This window comes from Pyrgilauda ruficollis, unplaced genomic scaffold, assembly GCF_017590135.1.
Source record: "Pyrgilauda ruficollis isolate IOZ18807 unplaced genomic scaffold, ASM1759013v1 scaffold16, whole genome shotgun sequence".
Lineage (NCBI taxonomy): Eukaryota > Metazoa > Chordata > Aves > Passeriformes > Passeridae > Pyrgilauda > Pyrgilauda ruficollis.
The window spans coordinates 2,345,729-2,361,065 of NW_024514764.1; the positions used below are offsets into that span (position 1 = coordinate 2,345,729).

General features: G+C 41.6%; 1 protein-coding gene across 6 annotated transcripts in view; it reads right to left on the bottom strand.

Moving 5' to 3' along the window:
- The window catches only part of SDK1 (sidekick cell adhesion molecule 1), a 383,849-nt gene that overhangs the window by 89,431 nt on the left and 279,081 nt on the right, over window positions 1–15,337 (bottom strand). For all 6 annotated transcript variants that reach the window (XM_041462308.1, XM_041462312.1, XM_041462313.1 and 3 more), the window contains 4 exons: window positions 14,093–14,285; window positions 11,054–11,152; window positions 6,395–6,586; window positions 4,291–4,412 (listed from right to left, as the gene is read on the bottom strand). In XM_041462308.1, the coding sequence (XP_041318242.1) occupies window positions 4,291–4,412; window positions 6,395–6,586; window positions 11,054–11,152; window positions 14,093–14,285 (606 nt within the window). The remainder of the gene's footprint in view (window positions 1–4,290; window positions 4,413–6,394; window positions 6,587–11,053; window positions 11,153–14,092; window positions 14,286–15,337) is intronic.

Genomic DNA, 15,337 nt, shown 5'->3' on the forward strand with positions numbered 1-15,337 from the left:
CCATGCATTAGTTTCTCCATTTCTTAAAAGGAAAATGTTACATATTTTATAAAATGACTCAATGTTTTCTGATGGAATTCACCACATGAGAAAAGTTGCAGAATTCTGACTTTAAAAAGGAAACCCAAAACATTAAAATTTGGCATGAAAAGATAATGTGTGTAAGACAGAAACGCCCCAAAAAACTTCAGTTACGAAGTACTAACTGCAGGAAAGGAGAACACAATGTTTCTGCACATTACAGAGGTAGCCCTTGTCCTGCTATAGTTCAAGATGTGCCAGAGTTTTCGTTTTAGAGGTCCATAACTCACACATCTGAAATCGCTTTGGGAGAAATTCGGTTCAGGGGATGTCAGCCCAGGTGCAATTTTTTTTCTTACTAAATCCTTACATCGATTCAGCCATTTTTGATTTAGAGATTGTCAAGGGCATAAAACTGTCAGAATTTCAGACACTTTATTTACCAGCTCTGAAGTGAAAACGACGCCCAGAGAATCACCTGGTGCAATGGATGAATCCCATCTGGGTCACTGGCTTCACCCACAAAAACCACACAAATTCATGGGTAAAGTTGCAACTTCTTTCCCAACTCACAGCTTTAGAAAGCAACACAGAGATAATACTTTAAAGGTTTTACCACTTTGAAACTCTGCTCCTGCTCACCATGACATTCATACAAAAATCTTTCTAAAAACAGCAGAAAGGCTTTAAGCAAAAACTCTCTACAGTAGCCCATACACTCATGGCTCCAGGAAATGTGATGCCTCTTCAGAAACAGCTTTCAGCCATTCTGCAGGTCTTGTGCTGCCTGCAAATAAAGTTAATCACCAGAAAAACACACCTGATTGGGCAGAAGTTACCCCAGACTCTGTAATCAGCTTGATGGTGTGGACTGAGCACCCACCAAGGGTGGGTTGAAAATGGGTGATCCTCAAGGTCCCTTCCAACCCAAACCATTCCATGATCAATTTAGACACATTTTTCCTGAAAAAAACCCCAGGAAAAATCCAACACAAGAAAAACAAGAGACTGGATTGCAACTGCTCGAGTGCAAACATGAAACTACATGAACACCAGCAGGGATTTGTAGTCATGCTTGGCTGAAAATTGTCCAAAAAAAGAGTCTGTAATATATGCTCTAACTGCATCTGAGAGGACAGGATGGCTGGAAGGATTTACTGAAATTCTTTGTGGAGGAACAAGTTACCTGTGAGTGTCAATGCCATAAGGCAGTGGGACTGCTGGTCCCTCTGAACAAGTGCCAGTGGAACCTTTATACAGCATTTGAGCCTCATCCCTTGAATTTATACTCTATGTAATATATAAAAAAATGTTAGAAGTATTTTTTAAACAGCATTGGTACATTTTTGTATTTCTCTGTTTGGAAATCCAGTTTCCTCCAGGCCTGAGTCTAGATAAAATGATGGAAAAGAAACAATCTAGTGATTTTTAAAAAAATTTCTTCAAAAGTACAGAATGTACCTTCACTAGAAACACAGAAGTGGGATTTTTAACGCTTGATATTTCACTATCTACCAACACTAAACTCTTAAAGACTTGATCTCCTCTCATGCTCATTGACATAATTGAGAATTAGTTCCACAGTGGCTCCCATGAATTTACACCCAGGAACAAAAAGCAGAAACCAAGGCCAGATGCACAAAAATTTCACGTCAGCTGGAATTCCCAGCTGTGTTTCTCATCCAAATTGTTCATGAAGTATCAGACTTCAAAAATGGCTTTCAGCCAAACTGGAGCACTTGGAACATTTTCTAGACCTGCCCTCACCAAGGAAGCTTTCTGCCAAATAAAGGAACAAAGAAGAAAAACACGTTGGTGGCAGGTTGGTTGTGATTGTGAATACAAAACAGCTGAATTTTGTCTGTAAGGACAGACATTGAGAGTGAAAGGTAAATTCCCAATGGAGATGGAAGAGAAGAGTCAGAATTATCAGGGATGTCCAAAACAAAGGCGTTGCCCAGCTTACAGAGTGGGAGGGACACAGACGAAGAGCCCAAATCACAGATTAGTGTTTTATAGCTGAATGTCATCCTGTCCCTTGGCAATACCATCAGCTTTAAAATCAGAGTGCACAAAACCACCCTTAAGTGGCTTTTAATTTAATGCCAAGGCATGAAACAATTAACACTGCTATTAAAAGCTGAACATGGGTCAGTGAATGAAAGATCCAGAAGGACAAAACCCCTCCCTCCATTCCAGTATTGTACAACCACAGCCCTTCAATCCAACACAGTCCTAAGGAGCAACTATGGTTGTCTGTGCTGAAATACAGATGTTGCAACACCAGCCTGCACCCCGGCATGGACAAATCCCAGCTGAGAACAGACCACATCAAAGGCAGAAATGGACACTGGGGTGGCACTGGCAGCAAAAAACCATTTTGCAAAAGCTCTTTGAAAGGTGGGCAGGGCCAAGGCAGTTTAGATCCAAGTAGAGACAGAGGCATTCCTGCCCTTATCTCTGCTCCCAGTGCCATGTTCATACCCCCTTCCCTCACAATGATGTTCTGATCACACACAGCCTGTGCAGAGTTGACCTGTCTGAAAATCATTTGTTCTTGGCTGGATCAAAGCTTGCAGCAGCTCCAGGTCTGATCCTGTGTCAGCGCACATAGAGGGCAGGAGGAGGAAAAGTCTTGTTAAGTGGGATGGGGAGAGGGAATAGGAGCAGGACAACCAGAGCTCTGCTTTAGATTGGCTAAAAGTGCTGTGAAATTGCACTTTCAGAGAGAAAGAGTTTGAGAGGAGTGCTGGCAGAAAGGGGCTGTGAACAAAGGATTATATGCAGCTGTCATCCTGGAAACAGGATTTGCTATATCCTTGAGGACTCACCAATTTCACTGCATACCTGAACTGATTTTCATTAATCAGGTGAGCAAGAGTTTTTATTTCTTCCTGAAATCCACTAGGAGCAACATTTCTTGTTGTGCTGAAGCTGAGCAGTGAGGTGTGGTGCAGCAGACGCTTGTAGGGTTGCTGTGGTTAAATGGACTGCCCAGATTCCTCAAGGACTTGGCTGTGCTCCTTCCCCAAAAGGAGTAAATAATTTCTGGATCTGTCAGAACCAAAAACCCCTGGACTTTTCTAGTGATGCATGAGATGTTGGTGAGGGTTTGTGAACAAGAAAGACCCTTTCTGCACACCAAGGACTCTTCAAACAACTGTTTGTACCCAGGGCTCTTCAAGGATGCAGATGAACTTCATGGTAATTATCACTGCAGTTTTAAAGCATTCAAATCTGCTTCACTTCAGCAGCATTCTGTAACTCACTGAATTAACAAATTTCTACCAATATCAATGCAGTGTTCCAGCAGGAAAATGCTCCTCAGAATGTGCTAAGCCACCATATTATTGGATTTTAGTGTTTAATTCTGTAATATGCCATAATGTGTATATAAATGGCACAAAATGTACCAACTTGTTCACAACAATCTCATTACCAAGTGAAGTGATTGTATCAACATGTCTAAGTGGTGATGGTGATTTAAGAAGTCCAACATTTGGTCTTAAAAACAGATTACAGTATTTATAAAGACCTGTGGGAGGAAAGGAAGAAGCAAAGCTCATCTGTCAGGAGAACAAATGAGGTATATATAACTCCTCCAAGGCATAATGACAGCAAAAAGAGGGATATTGTTTAAAGCTGATGGAGAAGAGAATTCATCCTATTCATATCTAGAGGCCTGGATAGAAAACCTTGATATATTCCATTACAAGATAGAAAAATACACTCAATCTCATGAATAATGGTATCTTTACTGCTCAGTGCAATTCTTCCTATACTTCTGAATCTATGAGATAATAATTCCAAACTTCTGAAAAGACACCTCACAGAACCTAAACACAAGTTTCAAATCCTTTCCAAAATAGAAGGATGGACTAAAGCTCTGCTGTGTGTGCTGTTTATGTATATCTGGTGTTCTTCTGAACATAAACAAAACTCCATGTGAATTATTTGAAGGATAAGCATTCTCACATACATATATATACACACATATACATTATATACCACTTTTTTTCTGCTGTTCTTCTGAACAGAAGTCCCAGCATTCATCTGGCCTTTTTCTCCCTGGCTGACACAGACATTTCTGAACTCTCAACCTCCCCTGCATCCCAACCTTTCCAGAACCCCCTGGACAGCAACTCCAGCATTTACAGAGGAGCTCTGCTCCAAAGTTAAACAAAAACTGCAACCCCAAAAGGAATTCATTAGTTAGGGTCATTTTAATCCCCCAGAAACTTCATTAAGATAATTTTCTCAGGGACATACCTGGCCTTCCACAATCCACTTGGAGATGGAGGTTTTGCCATCGTATCCTGGGCGGAATTGAAGCGTGGCAGAGCGAGGGCTGATGTTGGAAATCACCAGGTTGGTTGGAGCACCTGGAAGTTCTGGAGAAACAGAAAAGTAAATGAGAGGTAGAAACACTCTGTCTAGGAGCTGGTAACAAAAGCTGACATTCAGTTTCCAACACAAAAAAAAAAACAAAAAAAAAAAAAAACCCCAAAAAAAAAAAAAAAAAAAAAAAAAAAAAACACATAGGGAAAATGGCTCTCTATTTGCCCCAGCTGTGGTTATTTTTCTTTTCTTTTTGGCAGAGTTTTACCAACAGCATTACTATTTCTTCTCTCTGAGCATGCACCACATTGTTATAGATCAAATGAGAAAAGAAAGAGCCCATCTACAGAATTACAGGTACTGTTTTAGAGAAGCTTTCCAATGAATAAACCCTGGTGGTCCTGGGGGAAAGGCACTTCCCAGCTCCAGGTCTGTCAAGTCACCTAATTCCACCGAACTTCTGTTTCCCCAGAATTAAATTACAATAATGTTTATTTACTTCTTAGAGAACAACAACTGGAAAAACAGTTGTTTTTCAACAGTTGTTTTTCTTAGAGAACTACAACTGGAAAAAACTCCAAGTTTTGGGTAGTGTATTTAATATTGACCTACAATATCTAGGTTTTCCAGGGCATTTCTAAAGCCTGATTAAAGTAGATGATTTTTTTTTTCAATTCCTGTAGCAAATAAAGAAGGTGACCTCCCACGAGAAAAAATCTGAAGCCCCAATCAGATCTTTGTCTCCCATCAGTCAAGATTACAGTGGCATTTATGTTTTTAATATCATCTGAATTAACAACAAAAGCAAGTTCAGGAAAGATATAAATACAGAGTGTTTATAATAAATTCTCAACAGTTACCTGCATTTATAACAAATGGAAATAACGAATATAATCAGTAATTATATTGTGGAAGGTGTAACTGCCCATGGCAGGGGTTTGGAACTAAATTATTTTTCGGGTCCTTTCCAAACCATTCTGTAATTTTATGATAATGCTGCACTCTGTGCAACTGCAAAAGGCTAAAAATGGGCAGGGTTTTGGCATATATTTCAGATATGCAAAAATACCCAGCATTTCTTGGTTCTTACTTCACATTTGTGGGAACCACGATCGATCAACTAACCCTGCCCAAGTGGGATAATGCTGTTATCTGGCAGGCACCCTGCCATCAGATATCATGGCATTGATCCAGTCTGCAGCTTGTCATAATTACCCATGATTAAGGAACAGAAGGGCAAACATACTTTAGGACAGACAGAAAAGTTAAATAATACTGGGGAAGGGAAAAATTGGATTCCCTCAGTGATGAGCAATAACTGCTCCACTTTAGGAAAATTCTACTTCTGTAACCTCTATATTAACTGAAACTGCTTATTTGAGGTATGAATTGGCTGTTTAGTTTGCTTTTTACAGTGGATGGGGCACAGTGTAGAATTTTAAAAAGAAAATACAAAAAGAGTAAATGTACAAGTGCCCAAATGGTGACTCAGACAATGTGGGACAGAACTGCCTCCTCCCAAATATGTTTTCAGGTCAAAACTTCAAATTCTTGTAAATAAGATTTTAGTTTCACTATACAAGTGAAACACTCATAGTTGACATAAGCTATATTACTTCCACATGGAAAATCCTTTCCCTTTTAATATCACCCAAACTCTGTTTTTTGCCCCAAAGCAACACTTTGAATTGATTCAAGCTTCATTCTGATGTCACTTTGTAAATGTCAAGAGATTCTGTATTGTACCCACTTTATTACTTTGTCCATTCCATTGTCATACCCACACTTTTTTTTTTTTTGTACTTGTATTAATCATCTTCAACTTCCTGGAAATTTCAAACTGCAAATATCTTCACGTTAACATTTCAGTCTGCTCCGAAAATTAAATCCAAATTACGCGGCAAAGAACTCCAATGCTTTACAAATAAAACAATCTTTATTACTGCTGAACTGAAGTAACCCGTGACCTTTGGAACACAGAAACACCAAGAACCAGCAGGTTTGGTTTTGTTTTGTCTCCTGCAGGTTGACCAACCTGGGGGCACTCCAGAGGAGATGGTGGAGGAGGTGACCCAGCCGCTGCCCTGGGCGGTCACGGCGGCCACCTCGATGGTGTAGGTGGTGAGGGAGGAGAGCCCCGTGATCTTGTACTCCAGGGTGCTGTTGGACAGGCTGCGGGCCAGGCGGGACTCGTTCCTGCCATACACCTCCCAGGAGATCTGGTACCCTGCAAAACACATCACCCACAGCTCAGGGGGACACCAATAACCCAGAGGATTCCTGCGTGGGCTTGTGGGCAGTGGTGGATCCTTGTTCCTTATGCCATTCCTTGTGATTACCTTTTATAAACAGAAAAAAGACCTCCTTGAAGTAAACACTGGCTAAAGTACCTAAGTATTTTTAAAATATTGTTATTTCCAATAAACAATTGATGCAGGTACCCCATAGACCTTTATCTCCCTGTCAGGAGGACATGAGGTCTCAGCTTTTTTTTCATGCTTGATATGAAATGGCCTGGAGACCTGGAACTAACCTGACAGAAAGATGGACTTTCATTCTGTGAACTCTACAAAGCAAATGGGAAGAAACACTGGAAAATAGAACATCTACTGAATTAATTAAAAATCCCTGTGTGCTTAGTAGGGCTTTCTCCCTTTGCATGCTGAAGTAACCTTCAGTGCTGCCTGTCTAGAAATACTTAGAAATCTGACAATAACAAGCAGGCAGGAACATTGTGGGAATCTTCTAGGAACTGAAAAACCTCTACTCCCCACCGCTTGTTCCTTGCAGAAATCCTCCAGCAGGGTGAATCATTATCCTTTCTTTCAAAACCATCTTGGAGCCAATGCATTGTCCAAAGCTGCTCCTGCCCTGACCTCCATATTATTCTTCTATCATAACCAGACTTTCCTTTTTATCTCTTTGATAACCACTTGCCTTCCAAGAACTTTTGAAACTTTCCACTGTCTGATTTGCTCAATTTTACCTCCAAATCTGCTTGTCCTCCTCCTGCCCAGTCCCACTTTATTCTCATTTGAACCCATGTGAACCTCACTGTGCCAGTCCTTGGAGAGCATGTCTGAAAAGTTTGCTTGATTGCTGCTTTCTTTGTGATTTGACTCAGAGGGTGAAAAAAAAAAAATACACATAGCTCTTGAATGCCTGTGAAATTGAAGTGAGTGAAAAGGACTAACAGAAAGGAATCCCACTGAGTGAACCATGCACAAGGCAAACTGGCTAGAGAAACTCCCTACTGGGTTCCTGTTCCCATCATCTAAGATGAGGAATTGAGACCAGTTGGAGGGCTTGAAGGGTTTTTCAATTTTTTTTTTTAAATAAAAAGACATGATAAGCTAATTAACATATATGAATTGATATAGTAAAATCCCTCATGATATTAATCAGCAAGAAAGCATCATCTCATGAGCCAAAAGCACGGTGAGACAAGTATTTCTGCAAGAGTCTGAAAGGTGTGAGACGTTCTCAGTCCTCTTTTGAGCTGCCATCACTGACAGGGATTCATCTTGACCTAATTTTGCATGAAAATGGGCCCAGTGTGCTCACACAGTCACTAATTATGTTTCAGGTGAGGGGGCAGTGATAAAGGGATGTGATGCTTCAACAATTTCAGCTACACTACAAATGCTCCTCTGACTTTGCACTGCAGAGGGGAAGGGGAAAAACTCCAGAATGCTCATCTGGAACTGGTTTTAAACAATTATCTGAGTGGGAATTAATTAACTCAGTAATTTACTGATGTCTTGGAAACACTGTGGTGTTTTGATGCTCTCTGAATAGGCTTAAGAATAATTTTCCAGACCAGAGCTGATGTAGCAGAGACAGGATTGTAATCTGTAGGAAGATTTTGACGAAGTTTAAGGGCTTTGTTGCCTGAATTAACAGAGGATGAGCAGAAAGGTGGGGGCTGAGTGTCCCTGTGTTTGATGCTCAGTCAAGAGTTGCAGACAGAAGGACCATCACAAGCACCCTTTTCTTTCAATAGCTGTGGGTGCAGCCTGTTCCAGACAATAAATAACCAGAGGAAGATAAGCAGGGGACTTTTAATGCTCTCTCTATTCATTTGTTGCTTAAGGACAACAGAAAGTGTCACTCAGCATACACCAGGCAATCTTCAGTGATTGAGATATCTCCTCTCCCATCTGGATAAGCTTAGGTTATACATCAAATGTTGGTGATTATTCTTTGGACATTTTATCTCTTCTCCCTTGTGACCACAGAAGAGACCCAGCTTTCCCGCCCATTAAGCACATAGTCCCTATGTATTTATTTTCTGGGAAAAAAAAAAGAAAAATGTTCACCAAGAAAAACATCCCAAGTTTCTGTGTAAATTGAAGAAAAGGCAAAGAGGCAGTATTTACTGTCAGGGATTTCAGTCCCCAATGCATAGTTAAATTCCAGTCATATAAAAGATGAGAACAGAAAATCTGTACAGACGCAGCAAGCAGACACAAAGCCAAATGCAATCAGGCATAACAAAAACAGATGGAAAAAAAAGTGTTGAAGGAAAGGAACAACAAGCACTGCACCACCAAGTAGCACTTCAGCCACGCTGAGTGGCAGATGGGCAGAACTCTGGGCCATGTGGCTGGTGAGAACCCACTCCCTGTGTTACAGATGTGATCCCTGCCAGAAACGTGCCTGGGGAGCACAGCTGGATTTTCCAGAGGGTTTCCCCTGGCTCCGGTGTGAGTGAGGACAGGGAAGGTGCCACAGATCCTTCCCCCACACTCCGGCACTCCACAGAACACTGCCTAAAGGGGGCTAACGACCAGAGGAGTTTCAGAAATAATTTTCTGTTGATGTGGAGTAAATTCTCTACACAAGAGCACTACACCCAATCACAAACTGTCCGTCCACATCCAGATCCTCATAAATCAGTGTTTGCTGAGGGAACGAGGAAGATACTGAGATTTACAGCAAGAGTAATGGGCAATTTCCCAGAGCAGGTTGGCTGCTAGGCACCCCCTCCGTGCTTCCCTCCTCCCAGCGCCTGTGCAGGGAACAAGAAGGTCCAGTAAAGACATCAATGAGCAGAAATGATGAATAATTGCCTCCCTGAGCACTCAGGTCTCCAAGCAGCCCTCTCTAAACCTTTGTGGTGCTCTGGGCATGAACAATTTTGCTGTTCTTCTATCCCAAATGCAATTTGCATCATTAAGGAGGTTTCTTTTTCCTTATAGACTCTGCTGGGCATTTTCAAACTGGTGTTTTGTCATGAATAAGAGAATGGATTCAGTTGATTCCTTCTGAAACAATTTACTCCAAATACAACCCAGTCCATCATTTGGCTCCATCTGGTTTCAACCCATTCTGGGAGGGGCAGCTTGTTTTTAGCAAAGTAATTCTGCAACACCAAGCACAGAGCTGCTACCTGCTGCTTAACAAGGATCAGTATTACATCATCCTGGGTGGAGGCACCTAAATTTAAGCACTTGGGCTTGAAAGGCTTTGGCCATCCTCACTGAATCAATACTGCTCTGCTTTCAGGAGTCATTAGGTTCTTTTCTCAAACCACTTAAATCAGTGCATATTTCAGGCAGGTTTCCACGGTGGAGAGGCAGGAGATGATCTGCATGAGGACTCCACAAAAAGCTCAGAGCACACAGCTACAAATGGTGCACGTCACAGATACACAGAGGAAAACACTAGTGAAACCCTATCAAAATAATTACACCTGTCAAAGTTAAAATGCTTCAGGAAATTAGACCGAGATAACATTTCAGTGGTCAAGGGTCAGAAAATCAGATGTTTTTAACTCCTAAAATGCATTTTTTCAAAATGGTAACACAATTAAAACAAAAAATTAGACATTTTAACACTCTAAAAGCAAAATATTTTGATCCACATGAAATTATTTTCTCCCTTCCCAACTACCTCCAGTAATTTAAAATCTGGGAGCTTTTTTTGTTGCTTCAAAACCTTGAAAACCCTTGTTAAATGGAACATCCATTCTGTGCAGCTGCAATAGTTTCCCATCTGAAAACAATATTGCCTCTGTTGATAAGAACTCGAGGTTTTCTCAAGTATTTATACCTTCCTTTATGAAAAACAATGAAGTTGCTGCTGTTGTATCTACACTGGCATACAGTAAATAGATAAATAGCTTGTCAAATGGCAGACTCATCAAAGGGAAACAAGAGAGTTCTGAACCCTTGTGCTAGTTTATAACAGATTAAATAATGACATGCAAATTCTGTCACGCAGTCCACAGCCAGACCACTTGATCACAGAGGAAGGATTCTGCTGATTTCAGGCTTGGTCTTGATTGCAAACCTCAGCAAAGCCAATCCAGACTTTGCAGCTGTGAGCTCTGTGTAGGGACCCCCCACCCTTGGGGCAAAGGCCAAGCACGGTCTCACAAATTTCCAAAAATTCAGTAAAGCAGGTGGAGGTCACGGAGGATTTAACAAGACCAGACACCCTGTGGGGAGCTGATTTCTAACACAAACTGCTTTTCCAGTAAGCACAATCATGAGCTGCCAGTAATTGGAGCTGTACTTTGTATAACACTCCCTGGTGACATCTCAATTACCCAGAGGAGGGGCCAGGAAATCAGCAAGAGCCCAAATTCTCCCTAAATGCTCCACTACACAGTTTTTCACTGCAACAACACATTCTACCCCACACACACTGAATAAAAAAGAAGAATAAAAGCAGAGATAGCAGCTGATACCTGTGATGATGCCATTCTTCTCTACAGGTTCTTGCCAGCTGACCTTGAGTGAGGTGTCCAGAATCTCAGTGAAACTCAGGTGTCCCACAGCTCCTGGCTCTGGCAAATCAGAAAAGGAAAGCTGTTAATAGGTGAACCCACTTAACTGGGATCAGATTCACGTGGCAGGGCTAAGGTTGGAGAAATATGTCCCTGAGCCAGGGCTAAGGGAGGCTGGAAACCTTGGTGAGAGGAGAATGCAAGGTGGGAAGAAACCCTCTGGCTATCATCATGTCAGTTATTTCACCCAGGCATCATCCCAAGTGTGTGGAGATCTAACAGCTTTACTGCTTTCCTTCAAGGATACCTGTGAGGTGTTTACCTGCCCTGTTTTGTGCAGCAGCACCACCAGCAATCCCCTCATCTGGAAAAAACCTTTTCCCTATGCAAGGTCACAGCAAGGACAGAGTCACGAGCCACTGCTTGGATAAATTCCCTCAAAACAACTCTAAAAATGTCCAACATAATGGCAACTGTCTTCTGTAAAATGAATACAAGTGTGTGAAACTTTTTAAAGGGTTTTTATGATGTAGCTCAAGAGCTCTTAAAAATTTCAGCTCCCCAGTGTGCAATGAAAGAGCATAAAATGGAATGACTGTCAAGAATATGCCATCCTCCCTCAATTTTGATCTTCAAGGGAGACAACCTGACTGATTTTTGATCCAAATGCTGTTCTGTCCTCAATCGATGCGCTGGAAAAAGGAGGTTTTGTTCACTTTATATTCACTGTGCTTCTGTCATTGGATGCCTGCCCGAGTATCCTCCAGCTCCACTGACATCAGTTGGCAATTTCTTGTCTGCAATTTCATGTTTTGTTTCCTCTTCGATTTAGTCCAGCCTCTTATTCCCCTCCAGCTATGACAAAAAAAAAACTCAAATCCTGCCAGTAGGTCAGCTACAACCCCATTTGCAATTCTGCAGTCCCAGGGAGGAAAATTCCCAAACCCACTCTGCAGTACCCAGTAGTCAAAGCACACAGAAGAACTGATGAGCCCATAGTGATCCCAGGAAAGCCCAACAAGAGCATGGAATTATCACAGTTTGGGATGGTGGAGCTGCAGATACTGAAACCACACACTCACAAAGCTTTGCTCCAATCAGCCCAATTTTAAAGTCATCAGGAAACACAGGTGCATGTGACTCCAGGCCAGGACATGATGTTTGTGACTGGATGTCAGGTTTTATCTGATCCCTGTTTTTAAACAGATCCCTGTTTTCCTAAAGGATTGCTTAACTTGGCTATCTAGACAGAAAATGATCACCTGAGAACATGAATGACAGGCCTTTCAAATCTTTTTTCCCCACCACATAAATCCTGAAGCAACTCAGCTTCAAGGAGTTCTCTTGTAATGCATCTCAAGATGCACTACACCATCCTGCACAGAACTTCTCCATCACTGTGAAAACCCAGAGAAGCAATTCTGCAGGATTTATAAATAAATAAATCAACCCTGCTCATCTTTCCTGCTGAGAGTCCTTGCAGCATGTAGCTGGACACACCGAGAAATGTCTCAGATTATCCAGAAAATACAATGGCTCTCTCTTGGTTTTTGTTTCCCATGGAATTCTCTTGTGTTTAAATAAGCACGGCATCCCAACATTTCCCTGAGATAGCCTCAAGGAGACAGGGCAATGACTCTACCCCTGCTCCCACTTTGTGGAAAGCATTTAAGCTTCATTTCTGCAACCTTTCCTTCAGCAGACATATTAACAGTCTCTTTCCTCTTCCCAGCTGATAACTTTTTGTGAAATCCAAGGAGTTTTGTATCTTTGGTTTCTTACCCTTCTGCATTCACTGAGATCAACCACGGGGTTCTACTGTGCTAAGAGGGAGAAGGCAGATGAACTCAAACACATGTACAAATCATCAAAAGCTAAAGCTAAAGTTTTTTTTCCAAAGGAAAATGGGCCAAAAAGCCGATAATGCACAGAGGAACCTAATACATGTTTCTCCTTGCACCACACCTTTTGCTTTCATCCCCGATACACAAGTTGGAGTTCAGATTAGTGGCTCACACAGATTTCTGGTCCTTAAATTCCTACCTCTGGCAACCTATTCTAGTACACAGAAGAGAGTAACCACACTAGGAAAAAAATCCATGGAAGAGTAATTTTCTCCAGGTTCCTTCAAAAGTATCTCATGAAAAATTGGATTAGCACTTTAGCCTCACTCCTGTGAATGTTAACGACAATTGGATTCTTCTTTACGGGAACACTGACTAACCCAAAAGATCCCTATTAAGGCAGAGCAGTATTTCTAAAAACTATATCTTAATGGATGAATGAGACACTTTTTATTCTGGTTTAAACCTGAAAATGTGCAGCAGTGTTTATGGTGCTCCTGAAGCACTGGCCAGAGCCAAGATCACTGTGGACACAGTCAATTTATCAGCATCAGACACACACTACACTTGTTAGGCCCAAATATGTCTTGAGAAAACAGCTTCAAGGGCCACAGAGACCAAACCTTTTTCTGATGCAGGAAATAATTTACATGCTAAATCATTCAGTTCATTTTATTTAATCCTACCCCCAGTTTTTCAGGATGCCAGAAACTGCCTTGCTGGTTCTTTCTTTCACACAAAGACTTGCAATGTAATATAGATACAGACATTTTCAATTTATTGAGTAACAGCAGGAAACAATTGTAAATGAATCATTGACCTCCACAGGAAGTTCCAGTGCTCAGTTCCTAAGAAGATCAATTCATATTTATTTGGGTGCCTGAACATGAATTTAAGAGCACAAGGATTTGCAGACATAATGCATTATGTGTTGGCTGAACCTGACTATGAAGCTCTTAGCTAATCATCAATATAAAAAAATCATCCAGGTTTAGTCCTTAATGAAACAAAAAAATCAAATATTTGCCACAGGCTGAAAGAACACCCATGGAAAACTGGCTGAAGTCTTCATCTGACATGAGGTCACATGAGAAGAGATTGCTGTGAACCCAAGGTCAAATTTTAAGCAGAGAGATTTAAAATTTTGGGTACTCACTGTCTTCCAGGGTGCGCAGGAGCTGGGGAGGGCTCCGAGGGCCATCCCCTGGGGTGGTGAAGCACAGCACTGAGGTGTAGTAGCTGGTGAATTTCTTCAGGTTGGTGATGCAGCCACTGTGAACACCATGGAAATCCGGAGCGATGGTGACCACGGTCACACTCTCTGGAGCATCCACCGGCCACGCCAGGAGCTGGGAAATTTAAACAGGGATGAGCTCTCATTAGAAGTTGTATCTATTTGGAATCAAAGTCGGTTTGGCTGCCAAAACCATCTTAATCTGATTGCAAAGAACCAAGCAATGCTGTTAAACCACTGTCAGCTCTGATGCTGAACAGATGGATGCAGCACTGTGACACTGGAGGGATGTCTGTAACACTCACTGCTGATGGGATACACCAGCATTGCAATTCACTATGGCTGCTGCTGAGCAATGCCAAAATTATGGCAAATCATTATTCAGATGACACGAGCCTTTTGTCTCATCAGCCTGGCCAGTCTCTGCTGCTGAAAGCAGGCTGAAGAAAGAAAAGTACTTTCAGTGCTACTCTGTCATAAATGCTTTATTCTTATTTTCTTTAAAGATCCCACAGTCTGGGGAGATTATTGGGATCAGAGGGAGAGAGATGGGGACACACACACCCTCCTCCCCCTGCCAGAGCTCCCCCTGCACCCCAGTGAGCAGCCCTGCCTCACAGGCTGGGGGCATTACAAGCTCAGTGGACTGGGGACATCCACACTGCGAATGATTCAAGCGGTTCTGGAACTACAGAAAGAATAGAAAAACGGTTGTAAAGATGATTACTACAATTTTCAACACCTGAGTCCCAAAAGTTAGACTCCTGAAGACATTTTCATGCATTTAAAATAGGGTGCTTGTCACAGGAGCTCAGTCTTGCAGGTTTCATTCATCTCAGTGGATGTTCTGGGTGATCAATATCTCTGAGAGTGCAATACCTCATGTGTAGGTATCTAAATGAAGACTTAAAAAATTCATTTTTGGCAAACGACTTTGAAATTCTGAAACAATTTTTGAAATCGCCTTAAAGGCTTAGGGGTCTAAAACTTGAAAGTGTTCATGAAATTTTTATTTTGTCCAAAAATCCTTATCATGTGGCTTACAGGAGAATGTTAAAATTCCAGGCCTGATTCAGTAACTGTGTAAATTGTGCTACTTGTATTGATTTCAGGCTCATAAACATGAATAGATACCTGAAATTAATAAGCCATATTTGACACATTTAG